The 23592-nt window shown below is 47.2% G+C and overlaps 1 protein-coding gene across 1 annotated transcript in view; it reads right to left on the bottom strand.

Moving 5' to 3' along the window:
• Positions 1-4189: 4189 nt before the first annotated feature.
• Positions 4190-23592, bottom strand: part of LOC129382158 (endothelin-converting enzyme-like 1) — a 46869-nt gene continuing 27466 nt past the window's right edge. Inside the window, exon 3 of the mRNA XM_055065659.1 lies at positions 4190-4631. Within this exon, the coding sequence (XP_054921634.1) occupies positions 4532-4631 (100 nt within the window). The 3' untranslated portion in view covers positions 4190-4531. The remainder of the gene's footprint in view (positions 4632-23592) is intronic.

The raw sequence follows: 23592 nt of genomic DNA, 5'->3' as shown, positions 1-23592 counted from the left end.
CAGTGATCGCCCAGATTCGCAGCGACCGACTGCGCGTCTGCATGCTTGTCCGCGCACTGTTTCGCTTTCGCCGCGCGCGCGTTTTCGTGCCATGAGCTTTAGGCCGCAGAATATGAGCATTTGACAGTATACGAGCAACCATTGTTGTGTGGGCGCTGTCAGAGCTGTTCAAAAATAATTTCGTTGTAGAGACTTCGACGTGATGTGCCGTCGCGACGATTCAATCTTTTTTCTTCTTCTAAATTCTTGGACGTTTCAATATTATTTCTAGAGTTGCGTCGCACTGTATGTTTAACGGTGTTCTCAGCGTGCGATTTCCCGCTGCTTCTTTTTTGTAATCCAGTGCATTAATTCATAGCACAAACATGACCATATGCCAGGATTTCTTTTCATGTGCTTCTCACCGCTCCCTGGAGTGGAAACTCCAGTGAACTTGCCAGTATCTATAGCATCGACAAGTTCATAAACCAAACCGTCATGACATTAGTCGGGCAGCGGAATCGGGCGAGCGTCTCAGTGCACGTTTCCGAACATCGCAGACCCGGCGCCGTAGCAGAAATCTTCCTCGCGTCTGTGCTTGCTGCATACCCGAGTTATAGCCGATGACTGTTTGTCGGTTTTTATGTTTCGCGAGCCAAGCTTCACGCAGCTTCTTGTCCTGCGGCTACGTGTGAATGAGGCTAACACCAGGCTCCGTTGCATACGTCCGGCACTGCGGCACCGAGCAGTAGTCCACCATGTTGCGCGCCTTCAAAGGCAGCCACTACCTATTGTAGCGCTTTCAGGTGTTGTAAAGGAGACACTCGAAGCGGGAAAATCTCGCCAATAAATGAGGACCGCAGCGTACGAGGGAATTTAAACTCGTTTTCAGCTCGCTTCGGCGCAGCCGACGCGGCCGCTATGTCCACGTCATCCCTAATAGCACGTCACGCCTACGGTGGCGCCAGCTTTTCCAGTGGTGGAGCTCGAGGCCAATACCTTTCAGCAACTATTCGAAACCTTTACGTGTGAACGCTGGTTTGTGTTGCTTATCGTAACTACTGGCCAGAGGGCAAGAGAGGCAATATTTGTTAAAAAAGTATGCATACATTGCACTGTAGATACGGCACGGCTGAACTAATGTTAATTGATTCCTCTGCCGTCGCGAAACAAAAAACGGACACATCTGGGCATCCGCGCACGTGCGCTACGCTTATTCGAACCTACGGCATGCCACCTGTTTTCAAGGTGCGGGCCGCGAGATTTTTAAGGACACTACAACGCGGACGTAAAGTATGTCGCACACTGCAAGGCTTTTACTAGTTCATGACGTATTGTCAGACGAAGTGGAATAGCCGCAGAACCAATGTTTGCGCATGCAAACGTAACACGGACTTACCCGCCTGCGGACGTTGCGCTTGCTACAGCCATTCCCATTTGCAGCACAATCTTGCCGATGAGCTGAAGTTCACTAACTAAATTCGCTAGCTAAAATTTCTCGTTGGGTAGACATAGAAATGCTTACGCGTTTAAGACATATACATTTATCTGCGTATTATTGCAGGGAAGGGACACCGAGGGTGATAGGGCTAAGACAAGATCATGATGACAATTATCTTGCAGCAAAGGTGTGGCGGGCCATTGGCTACACTGATAGCGACGTCGTTTCTCTCTCGTAAAAGAGCGCGCGTGCAGCAGTCTCTCTTCGACTTCGCAATAGGTTCAAAAATGTGTCCCTGTATTTAATTAAATGAAATGCGTGGCCCCGGTATGCCACTTGGTAACTACAGTGTATAACCGAGTCATAAATACTATGATTAGCGCATTATGAAACATAAATGCGTAACATAATTCAGAAAGACTTTGATGGACCCACAGGATTACCACGATGAACCACTCATTGCACCCTCCATGATGGTGATTATGCGAACCGCGATGTGTGGCATTTCAAATAAACAATGTGATAAACCCAAGCCAAACATGTGCGTAATCTCATTAAGAAACACAGACGTAACCAATAATTGAGAAATAGTTAAATAAGCCGTCGGAATTAACCCAGTGATCAACAGTGGAGCCACACATTTCAGCTTCACCGGTCTACCATATGTACGCGGTGCATGGGCGGTAATTTCTTTTGTTATTTCTTGTTCAGTATTGTATAATGTTGTGCCCTTCTTTCTTTGTAACTCCTTTTTTATTCCCCCTCGCCTAACACTCCAACCTTGCAGCCTGCAAGGTAGATAAATAAATAAATAAATACATAAGCACATGTCATTCATTCATCTGCATTCACCTCGCGCCATCCCTCCCTCAACAAAGGTCTCGCAGTGTGCATCTACACTAACTGCTGCTTGCATTTCGGTATAGTTTACTAACAGTGTAGTGTATAAACATTACACGATATTAAGGTTGTGGCCTATGCGATGCATAAACAAAACTTGCAAAAGATGACATCTTGGAATGTTGAAAATAAGACCAATTCTATATCGCGCTTAGTTTGACAGTATTTAATTGACCATTTGACAAAAACTTCATTTCTCATAGATTCCAACACGTGCACTGAATCTGCACTTTTTTGCTTATTAATGTGGTCGTTACTGGGTAGCTACATCTTGAAGATTTGAAAACAAAGTTCAATAAATTGCTTTGTTGCAATATATTAAAAAAATGTGTACATCATTGCGATTGCAACACCAGAACTTGATACTAACACGCGCACTATAGGATGTGGACAAATGCTCAGGAGAAACTCCAGAATGTTTGCATCCTAATACTTATGAAAGTGAGCAGTTTCCTTCCACGGCTATTAATGAGAGGGAGAAAGAAAACTTAATTGTGTTCATGGAACAAAATCGCATTAATAAGCTTAGAGATATAATCATTGCTTAACACTTTCGAAGTGAATAATTACAGCTTGCTATCGACAAGTTTCTCCACCCTTGAGCAATGAATCGCAGGCAACTCAAGCGGGCATAAAATTCTGCAAATAGGATCTGTTTAGGAATACCGAATAGTAATAAACATTGAGGCTTTCATTTGTACTTTGGCTGAACAATGTAGTTTATATGCCATATTATATATATATATATATATATATATATATATATATATACACGCACCGCGATGGACGAATCAGACTAGCGCTAAGGTTGAATTTCCCAACACAATTTTTATTCCACGTTCAGTAATCACACAGATCAATTGCGGCTTCGTTCAGGGGCAGACGCGGGTTTTTGGGTTGGTGCTTGTTCTTGCGTTTGGTGCAAGAATATGGCCAGGAACAGGCACCGCATATGCGCAATCACGGGAAATATACACACATCATTTCTCCAGAAGCTGACGCTGAGCATGGGTAGCGCCAGGCTCTCGTTGGGCTGACACGATGACTTCCTGGCAGCCGAATTCCGAATACTGCTTATGCGGTGAGGGTAGCTATATGAACTTGTTGATAGGTGATCTTGCAGATTGTGGTAGCGCAGGCTGAACCAAGCTGTCATAGAAGGCAGATGAGACAACACACAGCGCTGAACAACCAGCTGCAAACAGCTGTTTAAGAGTGCCGTGTCTCATCGCACTGAACTTCAGAAACCGCCGTTGCGCACTCAAAAACGAATCTTAACTTCAACACGTTTTTAAATTACAAAACACGCATATTGTTTTGCTCCTAATAAAGAAAAGTCAAGAATATTATAATGTAAACACTTTATTCATTACATTAAAATAATTATGCAGCGTGTGCTACGAAACCTGGCAGTAAGCAATCCTGGACATCGCACCAGTCGCATGGTTGAAATCGCAATATGTGAATGGGCCCTCTAAAGATCGCATTGCGACGCGTGCGACTGCCCCGATTTTCGTCGTTCCAGTCGCAGCACGTGAAACAGCCTTCAGGCGAGGAAGGAGGGGCGTTCTTCTCCGGCGGCTGCTAGGGTGCCCCGATGTTCTCGCCGCTCCGTACAGAGTGGAGACAACCGCGGCATCTACTACGGCGTTGCCCACGCGAATCGCAGACGCCGTAGTAGACGCTTTTGGTGGACGTCGGAGGGACGCGTTGTCGGCGCTCGTGTGTCTTGTGTGCGATTTGGCACTACATTACTGGCCTTTACCCAGCTCCACTGGTCTCTGGTGTTTGCGATAAAAGAACCACACATATTTTTTTTATTTAATTGGGTATACATGGGAGAGTGAGTGAGTGAGTGAAACAACTTTATTTGGCCCACAATAGACGCGAGCAAACTAAACGTCACCTGGCTAGGCCCATTCGGGGACCATCAGGTGAACCTGACGGCCCTCTCGCGAGCCCTCTGGACTGCCAGGATTCGAGAGGTCTGGTCCTGGGCCCTAATGAGCGTCATCATTTCCTCTTGGGTGAAAGGGGGGACACAATTTTTCTCTTGCGTGCTTTGTGTACCATGTGCATAGTCAGAAAAACAACCAGCAGTCGGCATTGAACAGCCTATAATAATATCTCACGAATGTAGCCTTCTTTCCATGCGTTGTTGAGAGCAGTGTCGACGTGTTTCCTTCTCCGTCTGTCGCTTATGCCTCTTTTCTACCACGTGCTGCACTTAAAGTGGGGCGTCATAATATCACCCAGCTGGCAGTCGAATGTCTTGCCGAATTTCTCGAAGTCCATTAGGATGTGGTTTACCCTACAGGAGTAAATGCAGAATTAGCTATTTATTTATTCATTCATTCATTCATTTTTTGCATACTGCAGCCCTATAGCAGGGCTATCACAGGAGTGGCTACATGGTAACGACAAACACTACCAAACCAAGCAAACGTGCTGGATTAAAAACAAAGCTCGTTGGCACAATATTTGCATAATAAATCAACTTTCTTTCAACCGAAACACGACAAAGCAGCTCCAAGAATTCAGAAGGTTAATGCAAGAAATGCTGGTCTTTGGTACACGTCGGCACTCTAGGAGCGCTCTGATGCTCGGTCACATTTTCGACAGCACAGCCTGGATTCGGGTTTGCGCAGTAAAGCGTAGGTCAGATTGTAATTATTCTTTATTTTTATTTAATAATACCGTTAGCCCGCGGGCCGTTAAAGGAGTGGAAAGTACGAACACGTACGATGAATACAGTAGAAAAACAAATCTAAAAATAAATAAAATGAACAGTTATACTCATGGAAAAAATTCAGATTTACATATTAGTTACCGCCAGAAAGTATATCGTGTAAACGTCACGTTGCAACAAGTTTTCGACGTATGAGGCTTGTATACGACCGACTCGGGGAGTGCATTCCATTGCTATATACCTCTAAGACTAAAGCTAGCCTTAAAAAAGTCATTTCTGATTTGAGGTGGTGTAATTTACTGGCTATGGCGCTGTCTGTATGTTTCATTTGTTAAGATATTGAAATATTTGTGTTCGTCGAAAAACAAATGACCATTAATGATGAAGTAAGAAGTCGCAGTTTCGCCCGAAAGGTGAAGCACCGATTGCGATAGCAAATTAGTAGATATCCATACGAAGTAAGGATAGTAGTTTATCGGCCGAATAAACTTGTAAATATTCGCTTGCTAGCTAAATTAACGATAATAGAATGTGTAAGCGCGACTGAACGAGGACGTAGAAAGAAACAGACACACAGAGACAGCACTGTCTCTTTGTCTGCTTCTACGGCCTCGTTCAGTCGCGCTTACGCATTCTATCGTAAATCCAAAGCAACTAGCCCGCCTACGTGTTTTAACTAAATTAACAAGCACGGTGTCACACGTGCACAGGTGAACACGAATACATCTCGCTCGATGAGCGCGGAGACTCGCAGTCAAAATGCTGGAGTGAGGAATCGCAGCAGCAGCTGCGATAGAATTGACCTTCGTGCATCTCTTGCTTCAACGCGAACAAAACTTTGAAAGCACAGCGAATAGAAAGGTACCGGCACTATGCGCAACACTGCAAAGATCGCAAATCGCGCTTTGAAGATGAGGTCAGCGCGGGCGGACACTTTGGCCACGTCGCAGATCGCTTTCACGATGCGGCGTCGGCGCCGTAACCCCTGCTGCGCGGAACATGCGAGGAGTCAGGATCTGCGTCTCCCAATCGATTGAGCGCCGTCAGGTTGTATTCTTGCGCCCTTTCCTCAATTTCTTCTTTTCCACGTCTCGGCGCACTCGCCCTCATGACAGTTGATCGTCGAGTTTCCGCGGCAAAGCTTTCGCAAGGGATTTCGGGTGTTTTGGCCCAGTTTCGTGGCTAACCGCGTCATTGAAGAACTCAGTTTTTGTTTTGTGTTAGGGATTGATTTTAACAGTACTGGAGGTGCAAACATGTACGAACGGAGCTTTTTTTCTTTGTTTAGGGGTACGGAGCTCAGGCATGGGTAAGCTGATGCACGGGTCCTATTTTCGCTGCTCGTTCAGATTTGTTTTCCTGATCGCGCTGTCGTCAACAGGCGTATGAAGCTATGGAACGCATAGGCTGTGCTCTGTCATATATTGTCATATATGGTGATAGAAACGTAAGACGTGTTATTGTTCTGGTGCTGAGAGTGCTGAGAGTCCATGCTTTTGTTAGGCGCTGCAAATATATTTTGCGAGAACAAGCTGTTCACTATCAGTGCAAATGATTTTGACTATTGTGAGTAGGCTTTTTCCGCTTCGCCGTCTCGGCAGGATAATGTGGTGCACGAGTTTGTTGGCTCACATTGACTTGGAACTGCGCAAAGGAGGAAAGTGTTCATCGATGGGAACCATTTCTGTGTGTAACTTTCGTCCTTGCATACTCTTTGTCCACAAATGAAGTACAGGTTTCACTGTGATCTTTGCGCTTGAGAGCCAGCGGCACCACTTTGGCATGAAAGCATAGGACCAGTTTCACTGCATAAAGAGATGCTAGCGACATGACGAAACGACGAGAATAGCTGAGATGCTCCGCGCTGACCGCGCAGATTTCTTCATGACGCTCGCGTTATTCAGGCGAATATGTCACGCGCCTTGCGTTCGGTCATCATGGTACTGAGATGATTGAATTATGAAGCTGCACAAGCTGCACACACGGCAGTATATTGGGTACACCCAAGTACACACGTACACACTTCGAGCAGCGTAAACGCACCCGAGTTGTTGAATCGGCAGCTTCATAGTGCTGCACACACGCAAGCACATCGCGTTTGGCGGGTACCGGCGAAACCTCCATCGCCGGGCAAGTGTCTTTAGAAAGCCAAATAAAGAATCTGATCAATGCAATAGAAATAACTCGCGAAGCCGGTTGATTTGTGCCGCAACAATCTTTTTGCCTACGAGTACAACGCATGGCCGAGGACAACATAACACTCAAAGCTCGGGCATGTACGAGGGTCGTCCAACTCAATCCGGGACTTCTTTTCTGGTTTAACTAGATGCCTAGGCTCGAGGTTTTGTATGCACTGGAAACTGGCACCTGCGTCCTGTTAATGGTAGATGGCGCTCATTTCCCGCGCTTCTAGATAGACTCTTATTCAATATGGCGGACAACAGTGTGAACGTCTACGTGGAACAGCGTGTTGTGATGAAGTTTTTAGTGATAGAGGGCGTAAAACCTGCTGAAATTTACAGAGGACTTCAGGCTCAGTACGGTGATGTGACACTTAGTCGCAGTAAGACATTTGAATAATGTAAGCATTTCAAAGATGGCCGTATATTACAGACGATCCCGATCGTGGTGGATCACAGCCCACAATAGTCATTCCTGAGAACATTCAGCGTGTGGAGCAGCTGATCGTAAACAATCGTCGCATAACCTGTCATGAAATTGAAAGGGTGTGTAATCTGTCGTTAGGAACAGTGAATACAATAATTCATGATCATATGTTGTTCCGAAAAATGAGTGCACGCTGGGTCCCAAAGCAGCTGTCTGCTTTTGACAGACAGAGAAGAGTTGAAGTCTGTAGAGAACTGAAGGAACGTTATGAAAGGGATGGCCAGGGTTTTCTGAATCGCATCATGACATGCGATGAAAGATGGGTTCACCATTTCACTCCAGAATCCAAAAGAGCACCGATGCAGTAGAAGCATACGGAATCACCACCTCCCAAGAAATTTCGAACAGCTGCATCATCATCATCATCAGCCTGGTTACGCCCACTGCAGGGCAAAGGCCTCTCCCATACTTCTCCAACTACCTCGGTCATGTGCTGATTGTGGCCATGTTGTCCCTGCGAACTTCTTAATCTCATCCACCCACCTAACTTTCTGCCGCCCTCTTTTACGCTTCCCTTCCCTTGGAATCCATTCCGTAACTCTTAATGACCATCGGTTATCTTCTCTCCTCATTACGTGTCCTGGCCATGCCCATTTCTTTTTCTTGATTTCAACTAAGATACCATTAACTCGCATTTGTTCCCTCACCCAATCTGCTCTTTTCTTATCCCTTAACGTTACACCTATCATTCTTTTTTCCGTAGCTTGTTGCGTCGTCCTCAATTTAAGTAGAACCCTTTTCGTAAGCCTCCAGGTTTCTGCCCCGTACGTGAGTACTGGTAAGACACAGCTGTTATAAACTTTTCTCTTGAGGGATAATGGCAACCTGCTGTTCATGATCTGAAAATGCCTGCCAAACGCACTCCAGCCCATTCTTATTCTTCTGACTATTTCAGTCTCATGATCTGGATCCGCAGTCACTACCTGCCCCTTCATTCCCTTACCATTTCCAGTGCCTCACTACCTATCGTAAACTGCCGTTATCTTCCGAGACTGTTAAACATTACTTTAGTTTTCTGCAGATTAATTTTTAGACCCACCCTTCTGCTTTGCCTCTCTAGGTCAGTGAGCATGCATTGAAGTTGGTCCCCTGAGTTACTAAGCAAGGCAATATCACCAGCGAATCGCAAGTTATTAAGGTATTCTACATTAACTCTTATCCTCAATTCTTCCCAATCCAGGTCTCTGAATACCTCCTGTAAACACGCTGTGAATAGCATTGGAGAGATCGTATATCCGTTGCCTGACGCCTTTCTTTATTGGGATTTTATTGCTTTCTTTATGGAGGACTACGGTGGCTGTGGAGTGGCTATAGATATCTTTCAGTACTTTTACATATGGCTCGTCTACACCCCGATTCCGCAATGCCTCCATGACTGCTGAGGTTTCGACTGAATAAAAAGCTTTCTCGTAATCAATGAAAGCTATATATAAAGGTTGGTTATATTCCGCACATTTTTCTATCACCTGATTGATAGTGTGAATATGGTCTATGGTTGAGTAGCCTTTACGGAATCCTGCCTGGTCCTTTGGTTGACGGAAGTCTAAGGTGTTCCTGATTCTATTTGCAATTACCTTAGTAAATACTTTGTAGGCAACGGACAATAAGCTGATCGGTCTATCATTTTTCAAGTCCTTGGCGTCCCCTTTCTTATGGATTAGGATTATGTTAGCATTTTTCCAAGATTCCGGCACGCTCGAAGTCATGAGGCATTGCGTATACAGGGTGGCCAGTTTCGCTAGAACAATCTGCCCACCATTCTTCAACAAATCTGCTGTTACCTGATCCTCCCCAGCTGCCTTCCCCCTTTGCATAGCTCCCAAGGCTTTCATTACTTCTTGCAGCGTTACCTGTGGGATTTCGAATTCCTCTAGACTATTCTCTCTTCAAATATCATCGTGGGTGCCACTGGTACTGTATAAATCTCTATAGAACTCATCAGCCACTTGAATTATCTCATCCATATTAGTAATGATATTGCCGGCTTTGTATCTTAGCGCATACATCTGATTCTTGCCAATTCCTAGTTTCTTCTTCACTGCTTTTAGGCTTCCTCCGTTCCTGAGAGCATGTTCAATTCTATCCATATTATACTTCCTTATGTCAGCTGTCTTACGTTTGTTGATTAACTTAGAAAGTTCCGCCAGTTCTATTCTAGCTGTAGGGTTAGAGTCTTTCATACATTGGCGTTTCTTGATCAGATCTTTCGTCTCCAGCGATAGCTTACTGGTATCCTGTCTAACGGAGTTACCACCGACTTCTATTGCACACTCCTTAATGATGCCCACAAGATTGTCGTTCATTGCTTAACACCAAGATCCTCTTCCTGAGTTAAAGCCGAATGCCTGTTCTGTAGCTTGATCTGGAATTCTTCTATTTTCCCTCTTACCGCTAACTCATGGGATCTGTTTCTTATGCACCAGTTTCTTCCGTTCCCTCCTTAGGTCTAGGCTAATTCGAGTTCTTACCGTCCTATGGTCACTGCAGCGCACCTTGCCGAGCACGTCCACATCTTGTATGATGCCAGGGTTAGCGCAGAATATGAGGTCTATTTCATTTCTAGTCTCGCCGTTCGGGCTCCTCTACGTCCACTTTCGACTATCCCGCTTGCGGAAGAAGGTATTCATTATCCGCATAATATTCTGTTCCGCAAACTCTACTAATAACTCTCCCCTGCTATTCCTAGTGCCTATGCCATATTCCCCCACTGCCTTGTCTCCAGCCTGCTACTTGCCTAGCTTGGCATTGAAATCGCCCATCAGTATAGTGTATTTTGCTTTCCACGTCTTCATAGAAGCTTTCGACTTCCTGCTCATCATGACTGAGCTTTAGGGGCGTAGACCTGTACAACCTTCATTTTGTACCTCTTATTAAGTTTCAGAACAAGACATGCCACCCTCTCGTTAATGCTATAGAATTCCTGTATGTTACCAGCTATGTTCTTATTAATCAGGAATCCGACTCCTAGTTGTCGTCTCTCCGCTAAGCCCCGGTAGCACAGGACGTGCCCGCTTTTTAGCGCTGTATATGCTTCTTTTGGCCTCCTAACTTCACTGAGCCCTATTATGTCCCATTTACTGCCCTCTAATTCCTCCAATAGCACTGCTAGACTCGCTTCACTAGATAATGTTCTAGCGTTAAACGTTGCCAGGTTCATATTCCAATGGCGGCCTGTCCGGAGCCAGGGATTCTTAGCACCCTCTGCTGCGTCGCAGGTCTGACCACCGCCGTGGTCAGCTGCTTCGCAGCTGCTGGGGACTGAGGGGCTGGGGTTTGATTGTGGTGTTCATATAGGAGGTTGTGGCCAAGTACTGTACCAGGGTGGCCAATCCTGCTCTGGTGAGGGAGTGCGTTGCCGGTTCTGGTCACCGGGATCAGGCCACATTCCAAGCCTGTTATGCAATTTTATCAACACGCGGATATTTTTTTAATCCGGTGGAAAATTGCGTGGCACCGGGATTCGAACCACGGACTTCTTGCACGCGAGGCGGGTGTTCTACCTCTACGCCACCGCTGCAACGCTTCGAACGCTTCGAACAGCTGCGTCTGCTGGTAAAGTCACGGGAAGTGTATTCTGGGATAAACAGGTAATTATTCACGTTGATTTTTGCCCGATGGTGTCACTATTAACAGTGAGAATTACTGCCGTGTTCTGCGTGATGTGCACAAGAGTTTGCGAAAGAAACGTCCGGGTTTGATCACAAAGGATGTGGTCTTTTTGCAAGACAATGCACGACCGCATACCGCTCAACGCACATTCCAAGCAATCCAGGAACTTTGCCGGCAGATATTACCACACACCCCCCTATAGCCCTGACTTAGCACCAAGTGATTTCCACCTGCTTGGGCCCCTGCAGGAATTCCTTGGAGGAAAACATTTCAACATTGATGATGAAGTGAAGAATGGTGTCCTACATTGGTTCCGTCGTAATAATAAATCTGTCTATGCGGAAGCATTTCGGGCGTTTGTTAAACGCTGGGATAAATGTATAATTGTACGTGAAGGCTATGTGGAAAAATAAATGCACTTTCCACAGTGGAATATTTTCTTCTATTTGTTTTTTTAAAAAGTCCCGGATTGACTTGAACGACCCTCGTATATAAACATCGTGTACATTACGTATGCATTATTGGAGAGACAAATAATTCTGATTTTTGTGCCAGTACTCGACACCTAGAAGGAATTTGTCCACCAAACTTGCTTCGAAAGTCTTCTTCTAACTGGAAGCAGGTAGCCAACCCGAAGCCATAAAACAAGCGCGAAGTTATGCGCCGAAAAAGTACAAAGAATATCTGTTTCTGCCAGTTGCATAGCATTCCATCATCGCTCTTGGCACAGTAGACAATAATCAAGCCTTAAATACGGTAAAAATTCATGCCCAAACACCCAACAAAATTTTTAATGTCTCACCTAGTGTCACCCTATGGGCAACCAAACTGCGAGGGCGAGCTACCAGAGAAAGCGAGCTGCGAAAAGGTCAGGAGAGGCCTGGGGAGGAGGAATGTCGCTACCCTTTAGTTTTATTTAGGGACCTGAGCAGTCGCCGGAGAAGAACGCCGGCCCCCCACCTCACCCCCCTTCTTCGCCTCACCCCCGTGCCTCCCGCGGGACTGAGGAAGGAGCGCTTCCTAGCTCGCACACATGAGAGCGAGCGGCGTTCGCCGGCTCACCCTCGGAAGCCTTCACTCACACAAACAGCACACAGCCCGCGGCGACGATTTTATCATCCTTGGACTTTATACGGAACCTCACGTCGACGTCGACGACAGAAATGCGCTTGCGGTGTCCGTATAATTGCTATCGCAATGAAATAGGACCCAACATGCTTGCTTGCGGAACACGAGACACAGCACAAGAAGGACGAGATGTGCACCCCCCGAAATCAACGCATTGCTCTCTAGAAGAAAGGCAACATGAAAACCAGCGAGTGATTGTGGGGCTTTGGAAGACCGAAATAATTATTGTGAGTAAGTTTGGATGAGACACTTTGTCGAATGCTTTCGCGAAGTCGATGAAGAGTGTGTCTGTTGGACTACAGGAGTTGAACGTTTCAGAGAGGTCATGGACAATTTCAAAGAGCTGGGTGGTTGTGCATAGCTTTTTTGGGAAACCACGCTGTCAAAGAAAAAAAAAACAAGTGCTATTTTCGAAGTAAGAAACTAATTGTTTCTAAATAATGTGCTCGACGAGTTTAGAACACGCGCATGTAATAGAAAATGGTCTACAATTTGACACATTCGCAATGCTGCCACTTTTGTGTATAGCTATAATTTTTTTGCGTTTCCGAGCTACCGGGAAGCAGCCACTATCAACAGATGACTGGATATCTACGCAAAAACTAATTTGGAATGCCATCAGGACAGGGCTCTTCTGAACATGAGCATTCAGCAAGAGATTTAAAACCCATTGTTCATTGATTTCAATGTCTGCCCTAGGTGGTCTAACGGGCGTGTTGCCAGCATGAGGTGTATGACCGTTATCTTTATCGAAAACGGATGTAAAATAACAATTAGAGTGATCAGCTTCCATTGCAGCACTGGCCACTGGATTCCGATGATAGCGGTCTCGTGGAAGGGTGGACATAACGCCAAAACTTCTCCGCGGTTGTGCGCGTTTTTCATTGTGCGGCTATTTATGCACGTGGTACAGAGATCTGATGGCGTCTTCTTTTGTGCCTTCCTTCTCTGCCGGATCTGGATGGAGGAGTGCGCATGACGCTCGTGTTCGAGGATGTCGCGCGGCCTGTCGGGAAAGTGGTATTGGGATCGGGGTTGAAATGGAGTAGAAGCTCGGTGGTTAAGCTGCGCTATCTGCTCTTTCGTCTCCTGTCAGGCCCTCATGACCCGGGCACCGAATCAGCTTGGGCTGGTGGGCTATCTTATTCCCTAGGATTTTCTGCAGGCAGCGTTGGAAGCCGGCATGCTGCCTGAGATTGTGTGATTTCTACCGAGGGTGAGCCTAATTTGTCTTTGGCACGGTAAGCCAGGGCGATCGCCTCTACCGTATTCTACGAGTAGGTGGTTGCAGTTGCGCAGGTTATGATACCCGTTTCGGTTTCGTCACCTGCTACCGCTAGTGCGCATCTGTTTTTGCCACAGCATATTTAACAGGGATAAGCGGGCTAGTTGGTGGTCGTTAATGGAATGCATCATGTAACCGCACTAAAAAACAAGGGACAAAGAAGGAACACACAAGACAGGCGCGGAAATAGAAAGGCAGGGAGAACAAGGCCCATTGAACTAGAAAGTAGCATATTTAACAGGGATAAGCGGGCTAGTTGGTGGTCGTTAATGGAATGCACCATGTAACCGCACTAAAAAACAAGGGACAAAGAAGGAACACACAAGACAGGCGCGCTTGTCTTGTGTGTTCCTTCTTTGTCCCTTGTTTTTTAGTGCGGTTACATGATGCATTGCCACAGCATACCGTGTCGCTGAAGACCAGCTCGGAACTATTCGCTTACTGCTTTTGTAAATTCTGGACTCCCGCTTGTCGGTGGCCTTGCTGGTATTTGTGGCTCATGTTTTGGGTGATGGGATCAACTACTATGTTCGCTCGCACTTCATTTAGTAGATCCGTCAAAGGGCAACTCCGGCGTTTGTTTAACCATGTTAGGATATTGTCATTTTCAAATGGCATTGACAGTCCTGTCACCGGTAGTGTGGTTCAATTTGCTTAGACATTCATCAATCATTTTAAATAAGCAATAAACGAGATACAGAAACCAAAACGGGCAAATGCTATGCTTTAAGTCACGATGAGTCACTGACATCAGATCCTACACTACCACAATGTAAACACACAGTACACGTGGTGCGAAAGCCAAAGCTGATGATGTCTCCTGGCGGCACAGCGAGCTTTTACAGAGTTTCCGAACTAGACAGCGGCGATTAAAGTGAGGATTTCAGCGACAGCGGCAGTGCAGTCTCTGACGTCACAAACACAGGGTGGGCAGTAGAAAGTCATGAGTCGGGGGCGCAACCAATCTTTAAAATTCAATTTCAGGAGAACTAAATAACTTGCAACCGTATAGTTTGGCCCAGATAATCAGAATGCAAAAGAGAACATATATTCAAAGTTTTATTAAGATCAGCGGACATCAAAAAATCGCCGGAGTTGCCTTCTAAGTTTTCGTTGGTGTACTGCGGACAGCCCAGCCTGCTTAAGATTTTTCTCCCCGATTGGGAGTTGCTGAGGCGCTTCCGTTGCGATATCCACACTGCCGCCCGTAGTTCAACAAAGATATTATGTAAGCGTAGAGCTTGTAGCCTTTCCATGGGGGTCCCAGAATGTTCTTATCATGGCGTCTACCTGGCCTTCTTCATCCTTACTGAGCTGCGTGGATATATGGTAGACTATATGTTTGCCGGCTCACTACTAGGGCGTGTGAGTCTAAGCGTCTAGGTTGCTTGAAAGCCTTTCCTATGGAAGGCGGTCCTATGTATCATACGGGATATTTGTTTTATAATTGATGGGGTGATCACCTTTGCCATTGCTCCTTAGTCAGAATCCTAGAATCCTTGCTTTCTGGACTTGGCTTTTGAGTTGATTATACAGAGTTGATTATACGGTGCCGTTACTTTCGTATCCTCGTCCATGGAGTCTTATATCTTGGATTTGTCCGGGGCGCATTTCATGCCGCTGTTCAGGGTGAAGTTCGAGGCTGTAAGTCTGGTACTTCTTGCAATGTCTGTTCTTTTTGGTCGAGGGAGCCGGATGTTGTCCACAGCGTAATGTCATCGGCATATATACCATACGCTAGGTTGTCTATTTGGTCTGAGGCTTTCGCGAGTTTCCACCTGCCTAGATTGATGAGGAGGGGTTATGGTATTACGACTTGCGGTGGGACTTTGTTGAGCATGTCGACTGTGTTAGATCTCGTCTGACAAAAGCTGATGGTGGTTGCGCGAATAGTTAGAAAGAACTTGATATAGTTGTAGATCTTCATGCCACAACAAATCTCGTTTAATTCTGACAGGATGGCGTCTTGCGCCTCTATTTTAAAGCGCCTTCGAGATCTAGTGCCAGGACTAGGTACACTCCTCCTTATGTTGTTCATGACCTCTTCCTTTAGTAAGAGCAAAACATCCTGGGTGGACAGGCCCTGTCTGAAGCCAAACATGTTTCGGGGAAGCAGATTTTGTTCGTTCATGTGGGTGCTTGGTAGCGAATTTATTACTTTTTCATAGAGTGTTACCATGCATGATGTTAGAGATACTGATCGCAGGGAGTGTAGGGCAGGGGCTTTGCCTGGTTTCGGAATTAGGACTATTTTAGCTTCCTTCTAGGTCTGTGGGAGTGTGCCGGGCTCCCAAACTTCCTCATTAAAGAAATTTGTTAGTTGGTTTTAGAATTGATAACTCATGTTTATCAGCATCGCGTTTGTTATTTGAACCAGTTTCTGGAGCTGTATTCCACTTTGCTGCCTGCGCTGCCGCGAAAAGCGTCCCCTTCATTACTGATGCATCTAGCTTTTAGTTTTCTCGTCCGTTATATTCGAGGTTGCACAGAGGGATCTTCTCGTTTCCGATATATCGCGAAAGTAGTGCTTACAAAAGCTCTTGGTCCGTTCCTCCGAAATCGCTGCTCTTCTTCAAGGGTGCGGTTGGTAGCCATCTTAGTCCTATCCGGTTCTAGCATGCTGCGTTCTATAGCCCAGACCTTAGACGAATTTAGTGTGTCTATAATGGAGTCACAAAAACGAACCCAGCTTTCCGCCTCGAGCTTCCACGCATACTCATTGGCTTGCTCTGCAATGACCGTGATTCTTCAGGAGCTTACAGGTAAGCTTTTGTCTTTACCTATTTTCGTAAGCCTTCGCCTACTTTCCCAAATATGTAGAAGGCGGCGATCGGCAACTGGCGCATCTGCGGTTGTCGTTAATTGCTTAGAGGGGTTCTTATGTGCTTCTTAGTGCTCAGATCCAGCACCCCAGGTTGTACGCTCGGTAGACTTGATATCCTCGTAGAGACATAAACGAGGACATGGTCTAAGTACAAAATAAACAACTTTTCAGAACGATGCTTTGCTTCAGGCGAACATATTCAATAAAATTATGTCTACACAACGAGAAAACACTTCACAACGGCGCATTTTTCACATACGGCTACGCTTACAGTCCGCGATAGACTAGGTAGGCCCAGCTCGGTGGCCGACGCGGCCGACGGCCCTTGCGATCCAAAACGAGTTCGTGGAAGAGCGCTTGCCAACACCATTATCGCTACACTTGCGTCGCCCGTAATGAAGTACAGTTTGTCTACTCGGCGCCGTTAATGCGAGGGACGGTCGTGCAAACGAAGCCTCGATCAGACGGTCGGTGTCGGCTGTCTACCTGCGAAATTCCCTACGCATCGCGGCTCCCGTTCTCGCCAACACATTGCTTAGCACTAGTGTACTGAGAGCTGCTTTGCAGAGTAGGCAACACATGGAGATAATTTTAATTGAAATTATGAGGTTTTACGTGCCAAAACCACTTTCTGATTATGAGGCACGCCGTAGTGGGGGACTCCGGAAATTTCGACCACCTGGGGTTCTTTAACGTGCACCTAAATCTAAGTATTGGAGATAATTTTACTCAATTGGTAACTATTGCGTATAGGAAACAAGTTGGAGCCGGTAAGTAGAAAAAATAAGTGCCCTTCCACTCTGAAGAAAGATGACTAGCGAAGCTGTGTATATGGGCCACTTTATGACGAACTGCACATAAGCCGCGTGTCGGCCCGGCATTGCTCTATCTTCGGGATCGGCCCACATATGGGGACTGCTTAACGCCTGCTTCACCTCCGCTGCGGGTCGGCCAGACATTGCACTATCTTCGGGATAGATCCACATATGGGGAGTGCTTAACGCCTGCTTCACCCTGTTAGAAATGGCCGTACGGGGTGACAACGTGCCAGCTATTTCAGCCCGCTGCACGTGTTCCCAACCAACCGGACGGGGCGCACTTCAGAGAACTGCGAATAAACCGGCAGCCACGTGCCGCGGGGTCAGCTCAGGAATGTGGTGCCCGGCCGCGCCGCCCGGGACGAAGCAGAGTTCTACGGGGCCCCTCTGACGTCGGCTCCGGACCTTTACACCTGTGTGTGTGTGCGGCACTGAAACCTGTGCAACACGTGTTTGTGAGCCTGCTCCAAAAGGGCGGGTCATCTTCGGTGACGTCGAACGGTGACGTCGAACGGTGACGTCAAACGATGACTGGACGAATGTTTCCGTTCGCTTGGAATCAAGGGGGGGACAAGTGCTCATAAGCAGCGGTTGTCGGCTGCGAGAGCGTGCTCGTCGCAGTGAGCTGAGTGCTCGTTGTCGTGCTCGTCGTAGTGAGCTGTGTGCTCGTTTCATGCTCGAAATGTACTAGTGAGCTGTGTGCTCGTAAGCTGTTTGCTGCATGCGTCGTCTTGCGGGCACCATTTGGGAGTCACGCTAGACTGTCGATGTCTCTTGCTTAAAATGCTTAATATGTAAATAATGTAAATAAATCCTGCTCTCCTAAGTCCCGACGAAGAGTCAAGCTCCTTCCTACATCTACGACTGCCAAATCCTACAACCCACGACGCGGGACGGCCCGGCATTGGCCTATCTTCGGGATAGGCCCACATATGTGGAGTGCTTAACCCCAGCTTCAACTCCACCGCAAGTCGGCCCGGCATTGCACTATCTTCGGGATCGGTCCACGTATGGGGAGTGCTTAACGCCTGCTTCCCCTCCGCCGCAAGTCGGCCCGGCATTGCGCAATCTACAGAATAAGCCCACGTATGGGGGAGTGCTTAACGCCTGCTTCACCTCCGCTAAGGGGCCGACCCGGCATTGTAATATCTTCGGGATAGGCACACATAAGGGGAGTGCTCAACGCATGCTTCACCCGCGCCGCGGGTCGGCCCGGCATTGCCCCATCTTCGGTATAGGCCCACATATGTGGACTACTTAACCCCAGCTTGACCTCCGCCGCAAGTCCACCCGGCACTGCACTATCTTAGGGATAGGCCCTTATATGGGGAGTGCTTAACGCGTGCTTCACCTCCACCCGAAGTCGGCCCGGAATTGCGCTATATTCGGTATCGGCCCACGTAAGGGTACTGCTTGACAGTTCCTCCGCCGCAGGTCGGGCCGGTATCGCACTATCTTCGGGATAGGCCCACGTATGAGGACTGCTTAACGCCTGCTTCACCTCCGCCGCGGGTCGGCCAGGCATCGCACTATCTTCAGGATAGGCCCACATATGGGGACTGGGCAATGCCTGCTTCACCTCCGCCGCAAGTCGGCCCAGCATTGCATAATCTCCGGGATCAGCCCAGGTATGCGGACTGCTTAACGCCTGCTTCACCTCCGCGCGGGTCAGCCCGGCATTAGTTGCACGATCTTCGGGATCGGCCCACGTATGGGGAGTGCTTAACGCCTACTTCACCTCCGCCGCCAGTCGGCCCGGCAGTGTACTATCTTTCTAATGCGGAATGCATTACTGCATGTACTAGAAATGTAGTGGTCGTTGCAATATACAGACCTCCCACCGGTAACAAACGGCACTTCTTCGACTTCCTTGAAAATTTACTGGTGTATCTCACTTCTACCGGATGCGTATTTATTATTATGGGTGACATAAATATTAACTTATTGTCTAACGATTCATGTGCAACGCAATTCAATGATACCGTTGCATCATTTGCCTGCTGGAATTGCATATCTTTACCCAAAAGGGTAACTGTTGAAACAAGTAGTCTACTAGACGTATATATTACAAATCTGGTGTCTAACAACATTCTCTTTGGTGTCCTGTCCCATTACATCAGCGATCATTTGCCAATCTTTTGCTTCCTACCTGTCATTCACGACACAGATGTGGAGGTCCCACGGTTATACAGAGTAATTAATGCTAACACGATAAGTATGTTCAAAACATTAGTCGAAAGTTCACATTGGGATAATGTGTACGATACAACTGACGTAAACAAAGCATATATAGCATTTATTAAACAGTTTCTTTGGTGCTACGACACTGCCTTTCCACTAAAGGAAACTAAAACTTGCAAAAAGTTTAAAAAGGGTTGACTCAGGAACTATACAAAAGAATTAAAACGAAGAACCATTTGTATCACAAGTTTATCAAGAGCCGTGATGCCAATACCCTCATTGAATTTAGAAAATACAGAAATAAACCTAACCAGGATGTTAATATAGCTAAATATACTTACTATATTGATCAGTTGACCAAAGTACATTCTGACAGAAGAAAAGTTTGGCGTGAAATTGCCTTTTTAACTAATAAATGTAATCCGGAAATGTAATCGTATGTTAGAAAGCGGAGTGTACCCAGATCAACTGAACATAGCACATGTATGTCCAGTTTACAAAAGTGGGGGAAAGAATGACATATCGAATTATAAACCCATTTCTGTTCTACCCGTCTTATCAAAAGTTTTTGAAGATGTCATTAATACTCGTCTCGAGAATTTTTTCCATAAGTTCAGTGTTATTATTTCCTCGCAGTATGGATTTCTGAAAAACAAATCAACAGGGCAGGCGCTTTTAACAGTAAAAAAAAATTATTAAGAATATCGAAATGAAACAGTACACTTTTGGTCTTTTCTTAGATTTCCGAAAGGCATTCGATTGCGTTTATCACAACACCCTGCTACGCAAGCTCAACAGTAATGGCATACGTGGTATTGCATCTGACTTGCTAAACAACTATTTAAATAACAGATTACGGTATGTTCAAGTTAATGGCATATCGGTCCCCGTCGACTCTTGTTCCATTGGTGGACCGGAGCAGACCCCAAACCAGAACTTCCTGCTGTCTGCTGAGCCCTTTCTGGACAACGGAGTAGATTGCAGCCCTGTGTGGCCAGCCGATCACTCGCCACGAGCTCTGGGCCGCATGAAGCGACGCCGTGCACCGGGGTTGGATGGCATCACATTCCAAATGCTGCGGAACCTGGCTCACCCAGAGAAGCACCGGCTGCTAGACTACTTTAACGACATCTGGCGGTCTGGCTGCCTTCCAGAGGCGTGGCTAATGGCTGTCGTTGTCTTGGAACTGAAAAAGTCTGCCAGAGCGCTCACCTCCTAGCGACCGTGTCCCTCACCTCAGCGGCCTGCAAGGTCTGCAGCACTGGCGCGCCTCGAGTGGATCTCCGGAGCTTTCAACCCGGAACAGCAGACTGGGTTCTATCGTTACCGGTGCAGTGCTGACCCCATCGCGGACGTCGTATCATCCCTGGAGGACGCGAGAGGGCCTCGCGAATAAGAACTCCTTGTGCTTCTTGATGTGAAAAGAGCTTTTGATGGCTTGCCTTACCCGGTCATTCAGCGCTCTAAGGACGATCTTGGGGTTACGGGATGTCTCCGACGTTTCGTCACGGCCATTCTCACGGCCTTTTTCGCTCCCTTTGCGTAAGGGTGGGAAAGACTGTGAACTCCACACGGGCAGTCTGTTCCGGAGTGCCGCAAAGATCCGTCCTAAGCCCAATTCTTTCCAACATGGCGCTGGCTTCTCTTCCTACTGCCATCCCAGCAGACCTCCAACATCGCATCTACATCTACGTATGAGCGGATGAGGTAGTTCTGTGGACTAGGTGCCCCACTAGAAGCCTTCCAGCCGTTCAGTCCTGTTTGCAGCGAGCAGGTTGCCTACTTCCAGACAATGGGCCTCTCCGTATCGTTCTCAAAGACGGAGGGAGGCCCTCCCTTCTCGTCCGCCCCAGCATGGGCATACGCCGACGAGCAGTCCCGATGGTGCTGGGTGGCAACTGCATACCATGAAAGCAGGTTGTGACTAGGGGCGTAGCCAGGGGGGGAGGGGGGGGGGGGCTTATGGGGCTTCAGCTTTCCCTACCCGAAATTTTCCCGTGCTATCATGCGCCGCCGACCAAAACAAGCTCCCGCGCCACAAATCATTCTGGATTTTGTCTAGAATGACCTTTTCGCGCTCAAAAAGACATTTCAGCGCGAACATAACGAAATCGGTCTGGATTTCGCGGCAACGCCCGTGCACCGTGAGTCGCATAACGCAACGAGGCCCATCCGAGCACAAAGTTTCTAGGGCGCTTTTATGGCGAGCGGGCTCGTCGCGGCATCTCGCAGTGGCCGTGGCGTGGTATCTACGGAGCGCATGGATTTCAATTCTGAAACTTTACTGGTGTAAAGGTCTCATAAACTTTTGATCCGAAAGGTGCATTCACCTTTCCAAAGTCGTGCTTTAGATTTTCAATTCCGGAATCTTGTGGGTTTATTTTTGTTATAAACATTTGACGCCAAAGGTGCATTGACTTTTCTAAATTCGTACATCGGACCATACAACGAGACAAACCAAATCAACACACTATCAGACAAGTTGGCAAAGCACGCAGCGAAGTTAGATGTTCTGTCGCGAGGTTCGATGAGACGATGCGTTGTGGTGGTTCATTTTTGCTGTCAAGTCACAGAAAATAATATCAGCATTCTTTTTTTCACCTACGCAAAAGCATCCACGTCAAGACACTAAAGCCAGTAAAGGAAACTACGTTCTCATTTATTTTTCTACTTTGACTTTTATTCGCGAGGACACATTGAGCCTCTTCAAGGGGAGTATGGTAGCGCGATTCAAAGACGGGACAAGAGAAGACACAAAGGGACACACACAGCGCTGTGTGTGTCCCTTTGTGTCTTCTCTTGTCCCGTCTTTGAATCGCGCTACCATACTCCCCTTGAAGATGCATTACCAACAAGCCCACATTGCAACCCTCGTGAGCCTCTTCAATTTTATTGTTCTCGCTACCAGCGGGCTGCCGGAGCCTGCCAGAGCGCATGCGTTTTTCTCGTGTTGCCCCGACCACCGCGCGCGCGCACTTCGATGCGTGTTCGTTTTTTTCTGGCCGAGTGGATTTTCGCCTGGCAGAGGTTTGGATGCGCTCTGGCTAGCAGACGAGAAAAAGAAACAATGCAGGGTCACTCGCCGTCATCGCTGCGGGGACTCGAAGGATTGTAACGCGTTCGCCTGAGCGCGACCTGTCCGGAAAATTTTGTCTCGCCGGTGTAGGATACCAAACAGTACGCGTGTGGTTCTCTTTGGACCAAGCATCTCACGTTTTCTTCGATATTTCTTCTGTAGCCACATTAAGTGCCCAATGTGGGCATTCGATTGTGGCCAACATGCTTTCCTTAGCGTTTTTTTTTTTTCATTCCCGGCCTCCCCCCCCCCCCCCAAAAAAAAAAAAAAAAAGATTGTTGCGCTACCGCAAATGGTCGCACGGTGAAAGTTCGATTTTGTTACTTCTTTTGCTGAACGTAATGGGCCACGGGACGTTTCAGTTGCCGGATACATTTAGATAATTGCGATTGCAACTATATGGACACTCCAGGTGCATTCCTGTCGTCGCCCTCATGTTCCGTGTAAATTCCAAGGGCGATAACATCGGACCGCGAGTCGCATGCTGTATGTGCGAGCGAAAGCGTAAAGAGGGGGGGGGGGGGGGAGGGAGGGGAGGGTGGCATGGGCGAGCCGACGATGGTGGCTCAGTCTTGTGTGTGCATGGGAGAAAAACGAGGAGAAAGCGCGCCGCCTCCAGTCGCGCGCGATATATCAGAGGGAGTGGACAGAGGGGCGTGGCAACCTTTAGGGGGGTGGCTGTGATCTGTGGTTGCACAACATATTTATTTGCCTTGTTTGACGCATCATATATAGTGACCTTTTCTTTGACACGTAGATTTGTTGGAGACATACGTATTTTAAATATGTTTAAAAGCTGCAACATCCGCCATACAGCCCAGACCTGTAGCTTAGAGACTTCGACATTTTGGAGCATTTGAAAAAACAGCTCAAGGCAACAAGATTCGTGGCGGACGATGACGTGAAACAGTCATTCTTGAAGCAGGAACGCAAGGAGTTTTATGAGACGGGAATCACGCGACTCGTTAGCCAGTGGGACAAATGTCTAAATACTC

The sequence above is a fragment of the Dermacentor andersoni genome, chromosome 3 (assembly GCF_023375885.2).
Source record: "Dermacentor andersoni chromosome 3, qqDerAnde1_hic_scaffold, whole genome shotgun sequence".
Lineage (NCBI taxonomy): Eukaryota > Metazoa > Arthropoda > Arachnida > Ixodida > Ixodidae > Dermacentor > Dermacentor andersoni.
The sequence above is the reverse complement of the archived record's forward strand: the minus strand, read 5'-3'. Positions and strand labels throughout refer to the sequence as shown.